Source organism: Talpa occidentalis, unplaced genomic scaffold, assembly GCF_014898055.3.
Source record: "Talpa occidentalis isolate TD23 unplaced genomic scaffold, MPIMG_talOcc4v2.1 talOcc4.17, whole genome shotgun sequence".
Classification (NCBI taxonomy): Eukaryota; Metazoa; Chordata; class Mammalia; order Eulipotyphla; family Talpidae; genus Talpa; species Talpa occidentalis.
Window position 1 is genome coordinate 6,367,858 of NW_023601754.1, and position 15,777 is coordinate 6,383,634.

At 55.4% G+C, this 15,777-nt stretch overlaps 2 protein-coding genes across 4 annotated transcripts; one reads left to right on the top strand and one right to left on the bottom strand.

Annotated features, from left to right (window-relative positions):
• Nucleotides 1-273: 273 nt before the first annotated feature.
• Nucleotides 274-13,274, bottom strand: LOC119248943 (Leucine-rich repeat-containing protein 29). Of its 3 annotated transcripts, none has more exons than XM_054696903.1 (9): nt 13,185-13,274; nt 12,880-12,961; nt 10,815-10,916; nt 3,258-4,250; nt 1,591-1,806; nt 1,332-1,475; nt 913-1,130; nt 655-829; nt 274-534 (listed from the first exon to the last, which is right to left on the bottom strand). In XM_054696903.1, the coding sequence occupies exons 1-8, from the start codon at nt 13,211-13,213 to the stop codon at nt 661-663; spliced, it is 1,953 nt and encodes a 650-aa protein (XP_054552878.1). In that variant the 5' UTR covers nt 13,214-13,274; the 3' UTR covers nt 274-534; nt 655-660. The 3 variants fall into 3 exon arrangements, with proteins under 3 accessions (XP_054552878.1, XP_054552877.1, XP_037371781.2); XM_054696902.1 differs by having other exon boundaries at nt 12,841-12,961; XM_037515884.2 differs by lacking the exon at nt 12,880-12,961.
• Nucleotides 13,275-13,323: 49 nt separating this feature from the next.
• TMEM208 (transmembrane protein 208) lies at nt 13,324-15,765 on the top strand. Its single transcript, XM_037515885.2, has 6 exons — nt 13,324-13,432; nt 14,075-14,170; nt 14,877-14,936; nt 15,017-15,153; nt 15,301-15,385; nt 15,485-15,765. Exons 1-6 carry the CDS (start codon nt 13,427-13,429, stop codon nt 15,620-15,622), a joined length of 522 nt encoding a protein of 173 aa, XP_037371782.1. The 5' UTR covers nt 13,324-13,426; the 3' UTR covers nt 15,623-15,765.
• Nucleotides 15,766-15,777: the final 12 nt, after the last annotated feature.

Below are 15,777 nucleotides of genomic sequence, written 5' to 3' on the forward strand. Positions count from 1 at the left end.
TAAAATCCAAAGCAGGAGCATGGAGGGAGCAGGACTGCAGATGGGCCAGAGTCCCTGGGCACCCCCAGGCTGGGGCGGGCTGAGAGAGGACTCCAGGCCTCTGGAGCCTCCCACCATATGGGGAAGCAGCTTAGACCTGCTGGGGGTGCCAGTGGGGGTGCTACCTATGTGGCTCTGGTGTTCCTACCACATTGTGCCTGGGCTCAGCCAGATTGCTTGACTTAGGTGGGAAAGGGAGGGGCCCTTCAGTCTGAGAACTTCAGATAAGGAGATAACATCTAGACTTTTAATCTTGTTTGGGTTTACAACAAAGCCTGGATCTGCTGCTAAGACTCCTTGGGGAACGAGGTGGGGTGTAGGCTGGTATGAGAAGTGGGCAGCCCACCTCTGGGCCAGGGCCTTACCAAGAGAGCAGGAACTGGCTTTTCCAGGGGCTTGTGGCAGCGATCGATAGCTGGAACAAGGCTCCCCCTGGGCTGTGGGCAGACCGCAGGAAGCCCCCTGGGCTGCCCTAGGTTACTTCCAACCCCAGTCCTAGAAGAGGGGTTGATAACTTGGAGTATGGAGTAGAGGGAGGCAGGGGTTATGGAGTCAAACTCCAGGGTAAGGGGCCAAGGCTGGGACTAGGAGGAGGCCACAGGGCTCATGACTGACCTGGCCTCAGAGTGTAAGAGTCAGGTCAGCCCCTCCCACGAAGCGGGACTGGACGCAGGTCACCTGGGGCAGCTGGGCCTGAAAGCGTCTGACTGCAGCAATACTGATCCCAGGGCACATGGCCACATCTAGCTCCCGGAGCTGCTTGCACGCCTGCCCAATGGTATCCAGCGTTCTGTGGGGAGGCCACTGGATGAGCAGGAGACCCCAGGGGGCCCCCAGCCCAACCCGTAATGGGGCATCCCTGCACACACTCACTGCTCCGTGAGCTGACTGCAGCTGGACAGGTTGAGGTGCTGCAGTCTTGGCCAGGAGCCGGCGGCCTGGGCCCAGCCCTCGTCACTGAGGAGGTTGCAGTGACTCAGTGCCAAGCGCTCCAGGCTGGAGCAGCCCCTGGCCACAGCCACCAAGCCCTTGTCTGTGAAAGCTGGCAGCAGGCTCAGTGAGAGCTTCCTCAGCTGGGTGAACTGCAGCACCTGTAAGGAGGGGTGAGGGTATAGTCTGGCACTGGGGCCCAGAACCAGCGGCCCTCCCAGGTCCCCCACCTCCAGCCAAAGGACCAGCCAGAGGCATCAGAACCAATGAGAAAGGAACTCTAAGGAACTATTTCTAAGCAAAACAGCTTGGCCTGGACCCTGGCTCCAACCTCAGGATCCTCAGCCTCCCCAGTGCCACACCTTGGCCAAGCTGGCATCGGTCAGCTTGCTGCAGGCTGTGAGGTCCAACTCCTGCAGGTCCCGCAGCATGAGCAGGGAGGGGCCCTTTGGCTGGGGAGAAGGGTCCTCAGTGCCAGAGGCGTGACGCTCCAGCTCTTGGTGTGGCTGTGGGAAGAAGCCAGTTCCTCAGGTGCCCCCTGAGTTTGGCCCTTAAATGCTCGTAGAGACTCAGGAGGGAAGGAACTGAGCCCTACCCACCATGACCTTGGGGCTCCCGCACCTGAAGCCCTTGCGCAGACTCCTTCCTTGGCTCCTCCAGCCCCAGAAGCCCCCAGTCACGGAGCTCCTTGCACCAGGCCAGGCGCAGAACTGACAAGTGGGTGAGGTAGGTACAGATGGCCTGCACAGTCCGGTTGGTGAGGGCCACACAGGAGGATAAGTCTAGCACCCTGAGGCTTGGGCCCAGTGCTGGCACGAGAGCGAGCACTGAGGCATCCTAGGAAGGGAGTGGAGGGAGCAATGGAGAGGTGCTGTGCGCGTGCCACCAGGTTCACAGGGGTCACTCGGAAGGTCCTTCCCAAGGTTCCAACCCCGCAAGCAAGAGGAAGTTACTAGAGGTCTGTGGAGGGACGCAACATGCTCCCTGTGCTGGTGAAAGGGTGGGGTGGACTGGGGGTGCTGCAGGGGTGGGAGAGTTTATTGGAGGACAAAGGCCTAGACTGGCTGGGCAGGAAGGACGCAGGTGGAAATTTCTAAAGTATCTGCCCCACCTCTGCTCCCAGAGCCCACTGCAGGGGTGACCACAGGTTACTGGACCAGGGGTGGGCATCGCATCTGACCCTAGCTGAGCCAACCAGATATGCTCCCTCTAGAATCTGAGGTAGAACATGCGGTCACAGTGGGGGCTGCCACCTGGCAGGAGCAGTCGGGTGTGGGGCGCAGCAGCTAAGGGCAGTGCAGAGCAGGCTGGTTTGTAAAGATGCAGACACAGGGCCTCCCCGGTGGCGCAGCGGTTGAGCGCTGGGTTGCGAAGCTGCCCGCAGCCTCTGCGGCGCCGGTTCGATCCCCGGGTGCTTCCTGGCCACCAGAGGAGGGTCCCACATGGCGCGCAGACCTCTCCTGCCACCCGCTGCTCCCCTCAGCAGTGTACGTCGGTCCTTCTGCCTGCTCTGCTCCCCGCTCTGGCTCTGGTGAATTCTCTCACCCTCCCGCGCTTCTGACTGTACCCAGTGCATGTATAAACAAAACAAACAAACAAATAAAATAAATAAATAAAAACATGCCTCTATAAAAAAAAAAAAAAGATGCAGACACACATGGGGCCTGAGAGCAGCTGAGACACGTGGTAGTGAAGGTGGAGTTGAGCAGGGAAAGACCTGTGGCAACAGGTTGAGACGATTTTCAGCTTGGAAAAGGCCTGGTCAGGTTGACGGGAAAATCTATTAAAGAGAGGGCAACTGGCATTGCCACTGTGGGGACTATTAGAGGGGACTCGCGTCTGCAGAGTGATGACCTTGCTGCTCCCATGTCGCCTGACCTCCCTGGGGTCCTGACCCAGCACCTTCTGTGTGCCTCATGCTCCTTCCCCAAAGGGCTGCGTTCTGTCACTCACCAGCCTTCCCTGCCTGCAGAACACTCGCCCTCAGTACCCCTCCCCAACCTCTAGGGGTCACGGAAAACTCAGCATGTGAGATGTGTGAGATGTGTGGACCTCCCTCTACAGTGGCCTGCGGGGAGCACTCCTGCGGGGAGGAGCACCTGTGGGGAGCACTCCTGCGGGGTGGAGCGCTGGCAGCAGCACTGTTTGCCTTTCTCTTCCAGGTTGTCCCACGGCCAGTTCTAAAGGCTAGTCCTTGGCCACAACACTGGGCAGTTCCTCCCGGTGCCACACGTCCAGTTCCCCCAGCTCCCCGTCCTGCGCAGGAAGGAGGCGGATGGTGGGCTCACCTTGAGTGAGGAACAGTAGGCCAGGCTGAGGGAGACCAGTGGGGGCGGAGCTCCAGGAATCAAGCCCAGTGCCTGGGCCAGTTCCTGCCCGCTGACCAGGCAGCACTCGGCCATGTTGAGACTCTGCAGCTCCCGCAGGCCCCCCAGGGCAATGCATCCCATGTCTGTAAGCCGCTGCAGCTTCCTCAGGTTCAGGTGCTGCAGGTGCTGCAGGCCCCGGCACACGGCCAAGAGGGCCCCGTCAGATAGTTCTGAGCAGCCGCTGAGGTCCAGAGAGGTAAGGCCTGGCTGCTGGCGGCAAAGGGAGGCTACGGCCTCTGTGGAAAGCTCCCGGCAGCTGTGCAGGCTCAGCTCCTGCAGCTGCAGCCCAGTCACCTGGCCCAGGGCCTGCAGGGCCTCTGGAGGCAAACCAGTGCCACTCAGGTCCAGAGACTGCAGCCTCCTGGCCCGCTCCTTCACAAATCGTAGCAGATTGCAGAAGGAGAGCTGGGAGGGGAAGGAATCCTGGGGGCTAATGGAGCCCCTGGTTGGGCCTGACTCAAAGGCTAGGTGGCAATAGGCCAAGGAGAGGCGCTCCAGGCTGGGGGCACAGCTGCTGAGTCGGTTGAAGCTCGGGTCAGCCAGGTACCGCAGGCCAGCCAATTTGAGCTCACGGAGGCCGCTCAATGCCCGGTGGACCTGCTGGGCCGTCTCAGGCTGAGCCAGCAGCGTGCCTGATGTGAAGAGGCTGTTGCAGCCACTGAGGTCCAGGATACGCAGGGCTGGGCAGCTCAGGACCAGGGTCACGAAGGAGGCCTCTGTGGGGCTGCCCCCACCAAGGCACAAACTGTGCAGGTGCGGGCCCAGGTGGGAGGCAACAGATTGCAGCACCTGGTGCGAGGTAGGTGAGCTGTCCAGGTTGGTCAGGCTGATGCAGGAGACACCCCTGAGGCCCAGGCGCTGGATGGCCGGAATGGAGGCAGAGGACACCGGGATGTTGTACTGCACATTTGTCTAAGGGGTAGCAGCAGGTCTGGGGTGAGCTCTCTGGCCTCAGCGGGCACTGGGCTTTGTGTCTGGTGGCAAGTTGCTAGCCAGAGGCTGAGGGCAGAGCAGGTCAGGAAAGGCCCCTGCTACTATGGGAAGCTACAGTGATTTGTGGGGTCAGGTGTGGCTGAAGGAGGCACCCGCGAGAAGTGGGCACTGGGAGGACAAGTCCCGCTGGGGTCTAAGGAGAGGACTATGAGGGAGGGCAAGGAGGTTGGTGATGGACAGGACTGGATGCCTACAGGAGGGGACAGAGAGGGGCGCTGGCATGCGGGGCACTGGAAGGGTGGAGGAGGAGGCCCAGTGAAACCCTTAGGAGGACACAGAATGCAGGACCCCAAACTTTGGGACTTTCAGGAGGCCCTGAGACCCACGGGCTCCGCCGACTCGAGGGCACAGAGGTTGGTGTTAGCCAAGCTGCCACCTTCCCCAGGGGCTGGAGTGGAGAGGAGAGAGGCAGGCGTCACTCACCACAAGCCCCTGCGGCCCAGATGCCAGAGTTCTGGGGCGGGCAGTGAGGCTAGGTGCCCGGTGGCCTCGGTGTCTCAGCCACATGAATGTTTGCAAAAATGGGTTGTAAGTAAAAAACACAGGTGTGTGTGTGTGTGTGTGCGCGCGCGCGTGCACATGCCAGTAGAGGCTCCAGAGGCCCCAGAGTACATGATGTTCTTGTGACCCCTGAGGTTCATCTCTAGGGGGTCCATCTACCTGTCGGGAGAAGAGAGGAAGAAGCTTCCCACTTCATGTTGGCAGAAGCAAACAGAAGGAATGTCAGAGATGCCAAGGAAGGAGAGCTGCCCGCTGTAGAGGGACAGGGCTGTGAGAGTGGGCAGCACACAGCTCCAGTGGGGTGGGCCCATGAGGCCAGCTCAGGGCTGGGTTGTGGGAATAGCCTGGCTTGGGTAGGAATTCAGGGTGAGGGGAGGGGGTTAGTTTTCCTAGAACCTCCTCTGATTTTGACGCCAGAGGGGTGCCAAAGGGGAGTTGGCACAGGTGTGTGTAGAGCAGGTCTGCGGCAGGGGAGGAAGAAGAGGGCTTGGTATCTAAACTCCTTGCCCCATTATACCACCTCTGATGGGTGCCCGAGTGGCAGGCAAGCGGTTCTCAAAGAAGGCTCTTGTTTTAAGGTATCAGCCCGATCCTGCCGCTGGATGGCCGCCCTCTGAAAACCTGGCCTGTCAGTGATCACCGGAACTGATGCCCCTCCTTGTGCCCCACAGAACTTCATGCAAAGGGAATCCATTAGAAAGGCAGACATGACACATGACATGCCCTGCTGCGAGACCTAGCCCCAGGAGCCTCCCAGGAAGCCACACGCAACTTGTCCCCAGCTGCGGACAGCCCCAGCTTCTGCCACAGAGACAAGAGGCCACCTACGGCTGTCAGCACAGGAAGGAGCATGGTAAGAGACAGGGATGGCTCCTCGCTGCTTCCACAGGAATCGGCTCTAGACCCCATTCTTAGAACACGGTCATTGTGGATGAAAGGCGGCACCTCCACCGCTCCCCTCGTGGTCACTGAGGTCATGAGAGCACCCGAGGGCCTGCACACCTCAGATGTAAGGAGAGCTGGGGAACAGCCCATGTGTGGGGGTGGGGAGGGTGGTAAGATGGGGGGGAATGGAAAGTGCGCGCCTGCATGACGATGAGCCAGTCTGAGAAGGGCAGAGTGACCTGCTGCCAGAGGCCAGAGGTGCTGCGTGGTGAGGCAGCTCCCACCCCCACCGGCTACTTGCCACCCCGGGAGGCCCCAGCTCCAGCAGCCTGCAGTCACCCCTCTTTCCCTTCCTTCTTGAGCCTTGGCAGGGGGGATGTCCTCCCCTTGCATTGCCTCGCAATGGACAAAGCAGACAACAGCCGAAAGAGGGCCCTGGCCGTCAGCTTAGGGGCCACGTCCAAGGCTGGCTGGTGGCAGCAAAAGTCACCCAGTCAAAGGGCAGGGCCCAGCCTAAGGGATTTCCAACTGTGGGTGGTGGTGAGATTTGAGACTGTCTCCCTGTTCCCCCACCATTTTTCTTGGTGGGGCGGGCGCAGCCTCTAAGCCATCACCCAGCTGGTCTACTCTGGACTCAAGAACAGGAGCTGAGGACTAGCCTTTTAGGAGTATCTATCGTCTCTGGGGGGCAGAGCAGCAGGCAGAAGAGGCAGGACTCCTGGATGCTGGTGTCTGGCCCCAGTGTAGGAAACTTTTTCTTTCCCAGGCGTATGGAGAAGTTTCTAGAAACCCAAGGGAGCACTGCAAGGCTATCTGCTCCACTTCACCTGCCCCATCCACAGAGGGGTCAACTAGCACTCTAGTCTCCCTGGCTCTCAGGAGAACAACAAAACCATTTGGAAAATGTCCTAAACCTGCCACAAAGGCGCATGTTCCGTGCCTATGAGCGGGCAGGAAATTGTGCCCTCTCAGGTCCAACGCTGAGACTGCAGGCTTTGAGCAGCCATCCGACATGTCAGCCCTGCTGTCTTTACTGCAGGCACCTAAAGCTGACACACCTCTGTTCCGGAAGGCCGTGGGGACAGGCACGCCCTAATACCCGGGGCTTGTCTCTCTAGAAGGGAGTTACGCTTGGTGATGGCTTCCAGCGGCTGCGGCGGGCTGAGGAGCATCCTCAGCAAGGGAGGTGACCCACATGGCGCAGCAGACCTCTCCTGTCTCCCCACTGCTCCCCTCAGCAGTGTGTTTCAGTCGATCCGCCTGCTCTGCTCCCCACTCTGTCTCTGGTGAATCCTCTCACCCCTCACCTCTGGCCTGCACCCCAGCTCTTGTATGCAAAAATAAGTAAATCTTTAAAAAAAAAAAAAGATCAGGGCAGCGCAGGCCCTCCCTCCCTTTTCCCTGCTCACGCCTTCCAGCCGACTCCTGGCAGGACCCATCCTAACCTCATCCCCGCTCCTGCTTTCTGGTTCAAGGTGACCCCATCCTCCTGCCCTACTGAGCCTGTGCCCCACCTTCTCCCTGAACCTGGCAGTCGCTGCCTCTCCACTGCCCCTTCCTCACAGACCACAAACACCTGAGTCTTAAACAACAAAAGGTCCCCCTTGAGCCTGCTCCCCCTCGCACCTCTCCTCGCGCTCCCCTTCCCTCTCCAGGCCTGCTTTGTGCGCTGCCCACCTGCCTGGCCCCCTGTTCACCCCTTGCTTCCCATGGACCCCTGAACCACGGGCCCAAAGAACCCCTCCCCTCACCGCCCTCCCACAGGTGTCCCCTCTGCCGTGTTTCTACCATGGACGGCCCGTCTCCCCCTGGTGCCTTCTCCCATGGGGGTTCTGCCTCCACCCTCCTACCTTCTAGCCTCTTTCAGGATCGCCAAAGATGAGTGGGTTACCCTCCATGTTTGTCCCACTCCACCACCCACAGCCACCTCCACACCCCTGTGCCCCTCACCCCTCCCTGGCAGACCACACCTCATCCTGTTCCAACTCTATCTGTGGACCGTGTTTTTTCCAGAACAGTAGACCCCACGCCAGTGACCTGCTGGCCCTCCCTCCAGACACAGATGCAAGCTGACCAGACCTGAATTCACTGTCTTACCCCCTCAACTCTGCCCCTCCTCCTAGAGTCTCAGGGCCCTCTACCAGTCAGAAATCTGGGAATCCTAGACTCCTCCCGCAGCCCCACCTCCTCATCAACCAAGGCCCTTCTAGTCCATCTCCCTATGATATTCTAAACTGTCCCTGCTGCCACCTCTCTGCACCTGCTTTGGAGCAGGTCCCTTCATTGTCTCAGAAATACGTCACAGCAGTCTCCTTATTGGAGTCCTGGCCTCTAGCCCCCCCTGGCTCCAGTCTATCCTGCATTGTCCATGCAGCTCTGAGATGGTTCTACAGGGGCAGAGGCTGAGCTGGCTATGGCAGCCCCCAACTATCTCTCTGCCCCCACTTTCCCATGCTTGCCCACCCCCACACCCCCTCTCTGCTGTGGGAACGCAGACTTCTGGCCCTTGTCTCATGCTGCCACGCCTGCTCAGCCACTTTACCGTCTGGTGGTGTTTCACCCTTCACCTCCGCCTGTTAGTCTAGTTAGCAAGTGTTTATTCCTCTCGAGAGTCAGCACGAGCACCCTTCTCCCGGCCTCTTCTGAAGCTGTTCTCCGCATCCCCATCGCCCTACCAGACTGGGCTCCGAACTCAGTGCACGTGCTGCCTTCCTCATGCCTTGTGCTGCCTCTCACGACCAACTCTGAGTGCTGGAACCCCCGGCCCTGCACCCCCAGCTCAGCACACCTCAAGGCCCCTCAGGCACCACCAGCGGAAGGAGGCCTTTCTCTGTGTCTCCGGTGTACTGGCCATTTTCCTCCGCCCTGTATTTCACACCTTGGATGAGGCCCTGGCCTCTGCATCTCTTCTCACCCCCCTGAGACAAACTGGTTCCAAATTCACCAAGAGGCCATCAGCCTTGAGGAACCTCCACACTGCTATCCCCACCCCTCCACTCCCTGGGGGAGGTGGCAGCCCCTCCATCCTATGTAACCCAGCCGTGTAGGCTGACGCCTGTCTCTGCCACCGCCTCAGGCGGCACCCAGCCACCATTCTTGGAATCTCTTCTTCCCATACCCACCCCTTCGCTGGTGACTCCCATCAGCGTATCGGACACATTTGAGTTTTCTCCCAATTAAAATCCTTTTGTCAAGTCCACCTCAACCACCTATTAATTTCTCTCGTGGGGACATTTCTTGCAAATGAGGCCACCCTCTACATCTCCTTTCTGCTCTCATTCACTCCTCAACCCACCTGGCTTTTTCCCCAGATGCCAAATGTTGCCGAAGCCACTGGAAACCGGGGAAATCGAGCATCATGGACGCTATATTTTCTATTTTCTAGATGTGGTTAAAGTATTGAACCACTCAATACTTTAAATGCTGTCTGGCTTTGACTTCTGGGCCTTCTCTGCTCGGCTCCCTCTGCAGATGCATCCTCCTTCCTCTCCATGATGCCCTCCCTTGGGGGCTGCCCTCCCCGGGGTGTGCTCTGTAGCTGCTGTGTCTATGGCTCTTCAGGCTCCTCATGGGGGGGTGTTACTTAGATTCCTGCCTTCAATTACTCCCATTCTTTAATGACACCCAATCTATATTTATTATCCAGACCCTTCTCTTGAAGTCCTCGCCCAGAAATGCAGCTCTCAGCATCTATGTCTTACACTTCAAATTTTCAACAAGTCCAAACCAAGTTCCTTTAGACAACGACACTAGATAGATAACGCAACAAAGGGCCAACTTACACACACACACACACACACACACACACACACACATAATATGTGACAGGAGGATTCCAACCCAGCAGGGAAGGGGGAGATTACACATAATGGTATTTTTGCCATTTGAAACTAATCAGTTTCATTTCTTATCTTGTAGCGTAAATCAAAAGAAAGTCCACCAATTTAAAAAAAATACAAAAATAAAAAAAAAATACAAAAAATCAAACCATTAAATAGAAGAAACAATTTTGAACCTAAAGATGTTCTTAAAAAGCATAGTCTATTTAAAAAAAAGAAAAATTTCAGTATATATTTATCAAATCTCTGAGGAAGCAAGGGACCTCTACATTCAAAAAACAATGAGAAGATGGAAGAAAAGGATTTTGAGAATCAACAGCAGAAATTTAACCTCTGTAGCTCATAAACAAATGCATACCTACAAATCAAATTAAAAGGCAAACACACTAGACATATATTCAACAAACGTGTAAATAATTATTCTCTTTAATGTATAAAAAGTTCATACATGTGGATATGAAAAGTACTAAGACCCCAATAGTTAAATAGATAAAGAACACAAATAAACAAGAGGGAAATGTAAATGAACTCATGAGAAAAACTGTTCAACCTCAGTAATATCAAAGAAGTCAGAATTAAAACAAAGAGCTATTACTGCTTGTCTTTCAAAGGAGCACAGATGTCTGCATTTACCTGCTAGCTGGGCTGTCTCCCTACCCTCCGGCTCACCCTCTCCTGTCCGTGCTGCACTGCAGTTCTAAGACACAAATCACACCGTGTCACTCCCCTGCCTTAATATTCTTCTAAAAGCTACATGACAGGAATCGGGAGCAAGTCCCAGCAATGCCGACTGGCACATCTGCCAATGCTGCTCCCTCTCATACGCATCTAAGTTCCATACGGAAGCGACATGACCATTTCCAGAATGATTTCATACCTTGGGGCCTTCACCCGGGCTGTTACCAGTCCTGAAAGAACAACCTGCATCCTCACCCTATTCCTTCAGGAAGCCTTTCCTGATGCTCCAGTCTCCTCTGGATGTCCTTCTCCAATTGTCATCACATCCCTTCATTCCACTGTCACAGCACTGAGCACACATCATGATCACTCACATACTTCTGTTCCTCCTTCACTGGAGTCAGCTCCTCGCGAGAGGGGAGTGTGTCTTATTCATCTAGAGCCCCAACTGCACCCAGAGCTGAGTATGTATGAATGTAATGGTGTATGAATGTGTACGCATGAATGGTGGCTGGTCAAAGTATGGTCAAGCTGAAGTGGGAGGCAGCTGGAATGGGCCTGGGGAAGGTGGCCACCTTACCTCCCGAAGGGCATTCTGGAATGCACAGTACCAAGCCCGACTCACGAGGGAGGCCTCTTTCTGATCTGACAGAGGCAGGAAGCTCAGAATATATGTGAGCATCTGAGGGAAAAAGACAGGGCGTTGGGGGCTATTAGAGTTGCAGTAGGGGGCCGGGGGGGGGGGCTTTGGAACCTTCTCCAGCAGATAGCACAGTAGGTCCGAGGGGACTGGAGCATTGGCTTCGAGTTCACCTGGGACCCTAAGCTTCATAGAGTCTTCGCTTCCCCTCTCCAATCTCCAGGGAGCTGTACTGTGAACAAATCTTTTCTGAGGCCTGTCTAGATGCAAATTTGTACTGACTGATACAAATCAAATTTCCAGTCTGGTAAAAAAAAAATGGCCTGAGTGTCAGGACCAGATCGACCAGTTCACATCCTTATTCTCTCAAATCACCTCTCTGAGCCTTGTTTGCCTTATCTGTAAAATGGCCACTGCAGTGAGGTTTAAATGGGTTATTGTGAGAATTAAAATACGTAGTAAAGTGTGTTGCATAGGCTCTAGAACACAGCCACGAGGTGTTCATGCTCTGATCTCTTTGGGAAGCAACACCCCTTCCTTCTGCCCTCACAGGTCAGGCTCGGAGACCTTCCTCTTTTCCCATCTTCTCCACTGCCAACTTGACTTCCGAGCTGGCTGTGAAGACAGAAACCTAGCAAGATTAGTCTGGGAGACTTATGCCCTCATTCCACCTATGCTCTATGAGGTTGTGGATGGTGAGGCTGGGAGCCCTATATGGGACTGTGTGGCTACAAATTGTCTGATATTAACTATCGGGGGTGTCTCAGCACATCCCTGATAAAAAGATGTTCAGGGTTCCCTGGAATCCTCAGGATAGTCTCTACTCCTGGGTCAGTATTGCCAAGCCTCCATAGCTCACTGGATTCCTCACCCTAGAGTTTCCCCCATCCAGTTTCCCCACTATCCTACAAACACAGCATGTCCCTTTCTTTTTGCCTATGTGGGCTTTTTTTCCCTGGATAGCTCTTACTTAAGCTTGACCTCACCAGATCATTCTGATCTTTTCTTTCTTTCCCTGATCTCTAGCACAAAGGAGCTCAGCCAATACTTACTGGACCAAATTAAAGTTGGACAGTCCTCTACCTCTATTTTCACCAACAATTTGCTCAGGGAAGGGATGAGGGGGTAAAGCAGATGATTACTGAGAGGAGAATGGGGAGAATGGCATTCTGGGAGACTAGGGATGGGGACTAGAACTGACTGAACTCCCCATTCCCAGGAGGAGTTAGGGAAGCCTATCTAAGCCTAAGATAGTGGCCATGTTGTCTTCTGAGGCTCTGCAGTCAACCTGAGGAGCAAAGGGCAAAGGGAAAAAACCTGCTCTCACTGAAGGGAGGGAGCATAATTCTTTAACCTGAGAGGAGGGAGGTGAAGAGGAGGGAGGTGAAAAGGGGAGTGGCTTTTTTTAGAAGGACCAGGGGAGGCAGTGATAATGATGGTGTGGCTAGTCTATGAACTCCATCCCAAGGGACTACTACAGATATTACTGATCATCCCTGGGATTTATGGGGATGAAGTGGATCTCTTCTGGGGTCAAGGAGACAAGGAATGCCATCATCTGGAGCTTAAGAGGGTGAAAGCAGTCCTACATCTTGCTAAGGGGAAGCTGTGCCATTCCAGGGCCACAGGGGAAAGGGTGGCCTGTCTCCGGTAGGCAGCGGGAAGTGGCTGTCAACTCTGAGTGCAAGAGGGATGGGGGAGGCCATGCCAAGAGGATAAAATCAGTTATGTCTCTCAAGCTAATGGTGGCAGGGAGGTCTTGTCCAGGATAAGGAAAAGGAACATCTCATGGGGCGAAGGAGGTAGGGACGGCCATCACTAGCGGACAAGGGAGTGAGAGCAGGTCTGTCCTTGGTGAAGGAGCTCAGCGACCACGTACGGAATTGATGGGGAGGGGACAGCTATTTCTCCGGGAGAAGAGAATGGAACGACAATCCCAACGGGCCAGTGGGGATAGATGAGTTACCCTTCCGGGGCGATATGATGGAGATGACACCTTGCAGACCTGAGGGGGAGGGGCGGCCATCTCTAGAGTAGGCGGGTAGGCAGAAGGCCGGTGCTCGCTGACGTGACGGAGTAGGCATCTCCTGGGACCGATGGGGTAGAAGAGGATGGTACCCCAAGCTAACGGGACGAAGTGGCCCAAAGGCGGGACCGTTACCCAAGCTCGCAGGTCCTGGGATCTCCCGGGCGGGTCGTTTCCGCCTGGTGGACGGGGCCGGACAAGCTGTCTGATGGTCCCTCCCCACAGCCTGGGACCCTGAGAGCGGGGTCTGTCCCGAGTTAGGCCTGAGGGCAGCCTCCTCTCACCTCCAGGGGCAGCGACTCCGCCATCGCATCCCTGCCGCCTCAGCCCCCGCGCAAGTCTTTCTGGGAAGTGTAGTCCTAGCGACTCTTGGGGCGGGGCTTGTGAAGGAAGTGCCCCCACTTCCGTCTCAGTTGCTGACGATTTAGGTCTGCACCGGAAGTGCCTGTGCTGCCGATGTGGTACCTACTGATTGCGGTTTCGGTCGCCCTCCCTTGTTTTCCTGGCTGGGTATTTGCGTCGCACCATGGCGGTAAGGAGACTGGTAGGGTAGGGTCCGCATCGGCAAAGCGCTCCCGCCCCCGGAGCTGGGAGACTGAAAATAGGAAGGACTTCAAGAGAAGCGGATCGGCTAGAGGGGGGCGCCATGCAGTAACCGGACCGTATTAGAGCGAGGTGGGGAGTAAAAGGGTGCAGGACCATGCCAGAACTGGTGCTGGAGGGGCTGATTGTCACAACCCGACAGTACCAGACGTTGCTAAAAATGAGGGACCTGAGGGCGTAGGCGTGAGACCCGATATGCATTGTTGTAGCAGAGGCTGGAGAGGAGCACCTTGTAACTCCACTTAGGAATTCCCCCATGTAAAAGTCGTCAGCTGGACCTTACTAGGGTAGCAGAACCCTACCAGTGAAGCAGGAGATATCAAACTACTGTTTGTGGGCTTGTTCCCGGGCGAATAGAAGGCTATCGTAGCTGGTGGTCCTGGAAGGACGGTTAGCCCTAAATAGGATACACTGGAGCAAGGATTAACATCCTAAGGTTTGTACAGCTTTGAACACTATGAGGACGTGACTTAGGTGTAGATGAAATTCTGTAACTAACCATACTGGTGGGAGGAGTGAGGAGGACCCTGGCTGAGAAGGGTTCTGACAGCATCTAACCATTCCTTTGCAGCCTAAGGGAAAAGTGGGCACAAGAGGGAAGAAGCAGATATTTGAAGAGAACAGAGAGACCCTGAAATTCTACCTGCGGATCATACTGGGGGCCAATGTAAGTGCTTGCCTCCTTGCTCCGGTGCCCACCCAAGGTCCCACAATCCTCAGCTCTGTTTGGGGAGTGGGGGTGGTGAAGGCAGTTTGATATGGTGTCAATCAAGTCTCAAGAAAATCAACTCCAGTTAAGAAATGATCCTGGTGGGCCTCCCCAGTGGCGCAATGGTTGAGCGCTGGGCTGTGAAGCCCTGCAGTGCGGGTTTGATCCCCGGCCACCAGGCAAGGGTCCCACATGGCGCACAGACTTCTCCTGCTGCCCGCTGCTCCCCTCAGCAGTGTAATTCGTCAGTCTGCCTGTTCTGCTCTCCTCTCTGACTCTGGTGAATTCTCTCACCCTCCTGCGCTTCTGACTGTACCCAGTACTTGTATAAATAAATAAATAAATCTTTAAAAAAAAAAAAAAGAAATGATCCTGGCATAAGTGCCAAGTGATAAAAACAAAACAAAACCAGAAGTGAAGGTGAGAGTACTAGATGGACTTGAATTCTTCCCATCCTGAATACACCCAGACCTCTTTCCTGGGCTGACATGTCAACAGGAATCTGGGCATTCAGGACTAAGTGAGTAGACCCTTTCTCCCCCTAGCTAGCCATATAAAACACAACCTATTTCCTTTCACAGCTTGACCTCACTGTTGGTCAAAGTTGAGACCCAAGGTTTAAGTGTAGTTTTTGATCCCATTTTGATCCTGTGTCTACTTACAGGCCATTTACTGTCTTGTGACCTTGGTCTTCTTCTACTCATCTGCCTCATTTTGGGCCTGGGTAAGTGTCCTTAGCCTGGGAATTCAGTGTCTCTATTGAGTCAATGACTGGCTTTTGATACTTGTATTCTTGCTCTGCAGATGGCCCTAGCCTTTAGTCTGGCAGTATATGGGGCCAGCTACCACTCTATGAACTCGATGGCACGGGCAACCTTCTCAGAGGATGGGGCCTTGATGGATGGTGGCATGGACCTCAACATGGAGCAGGGCATGGCAGAGTGAGTGTCCCCCACCGCCAGCCCAGGTGAGCGGCCCCAGGGCTGGGGTGCCAGGGCCCAGATAGCGCAGATAGTTACCTGCAACTCAGAGGGTGGAAGGGGCCCATCTACTATCTTTGGCCCTTGCAGCCTCCCTTCTATCCACAGGCATCTTAAGGATGTGATCCTACTGACAGCCATCGTGCAGGTGCTCAGCTGCTTCTCCCTCTACGCCTGGTGCATATGGCTTCTGGTGTGTGCGGTGTGGGGCTCTCAAGAAGGAGCTGGGGCATCTAACCCTCCTCCTCTTTTATTTTCTGCACCTGGCTTCAGGTTATCTTTTCTTTCCTAGGCTCCAGGCCGGGCCCTTTACCTCCTATGGGTGAATGTGCTGGGCCCCTGGTTCACAGCAGACAGTGGCGCTCCAGCACCAGAGCACAATGAGAAACGGCAGCGCCGACAGGAGCGGCGGCAGATGAAGAGGTTATAGGCACTGACTTTGTGGCCACAGGTTGCTGGGCCCTGGGTGGCTCTATCAGGTGTCACGGCCCTCATGCCAGGAGCAATGAGGGCCTAGTCCGGGGGTAAAAGCAGTCCGAGGGTAGGATTGTTTAATAAATGACTTAGAATGTGGCTGATGGTTTT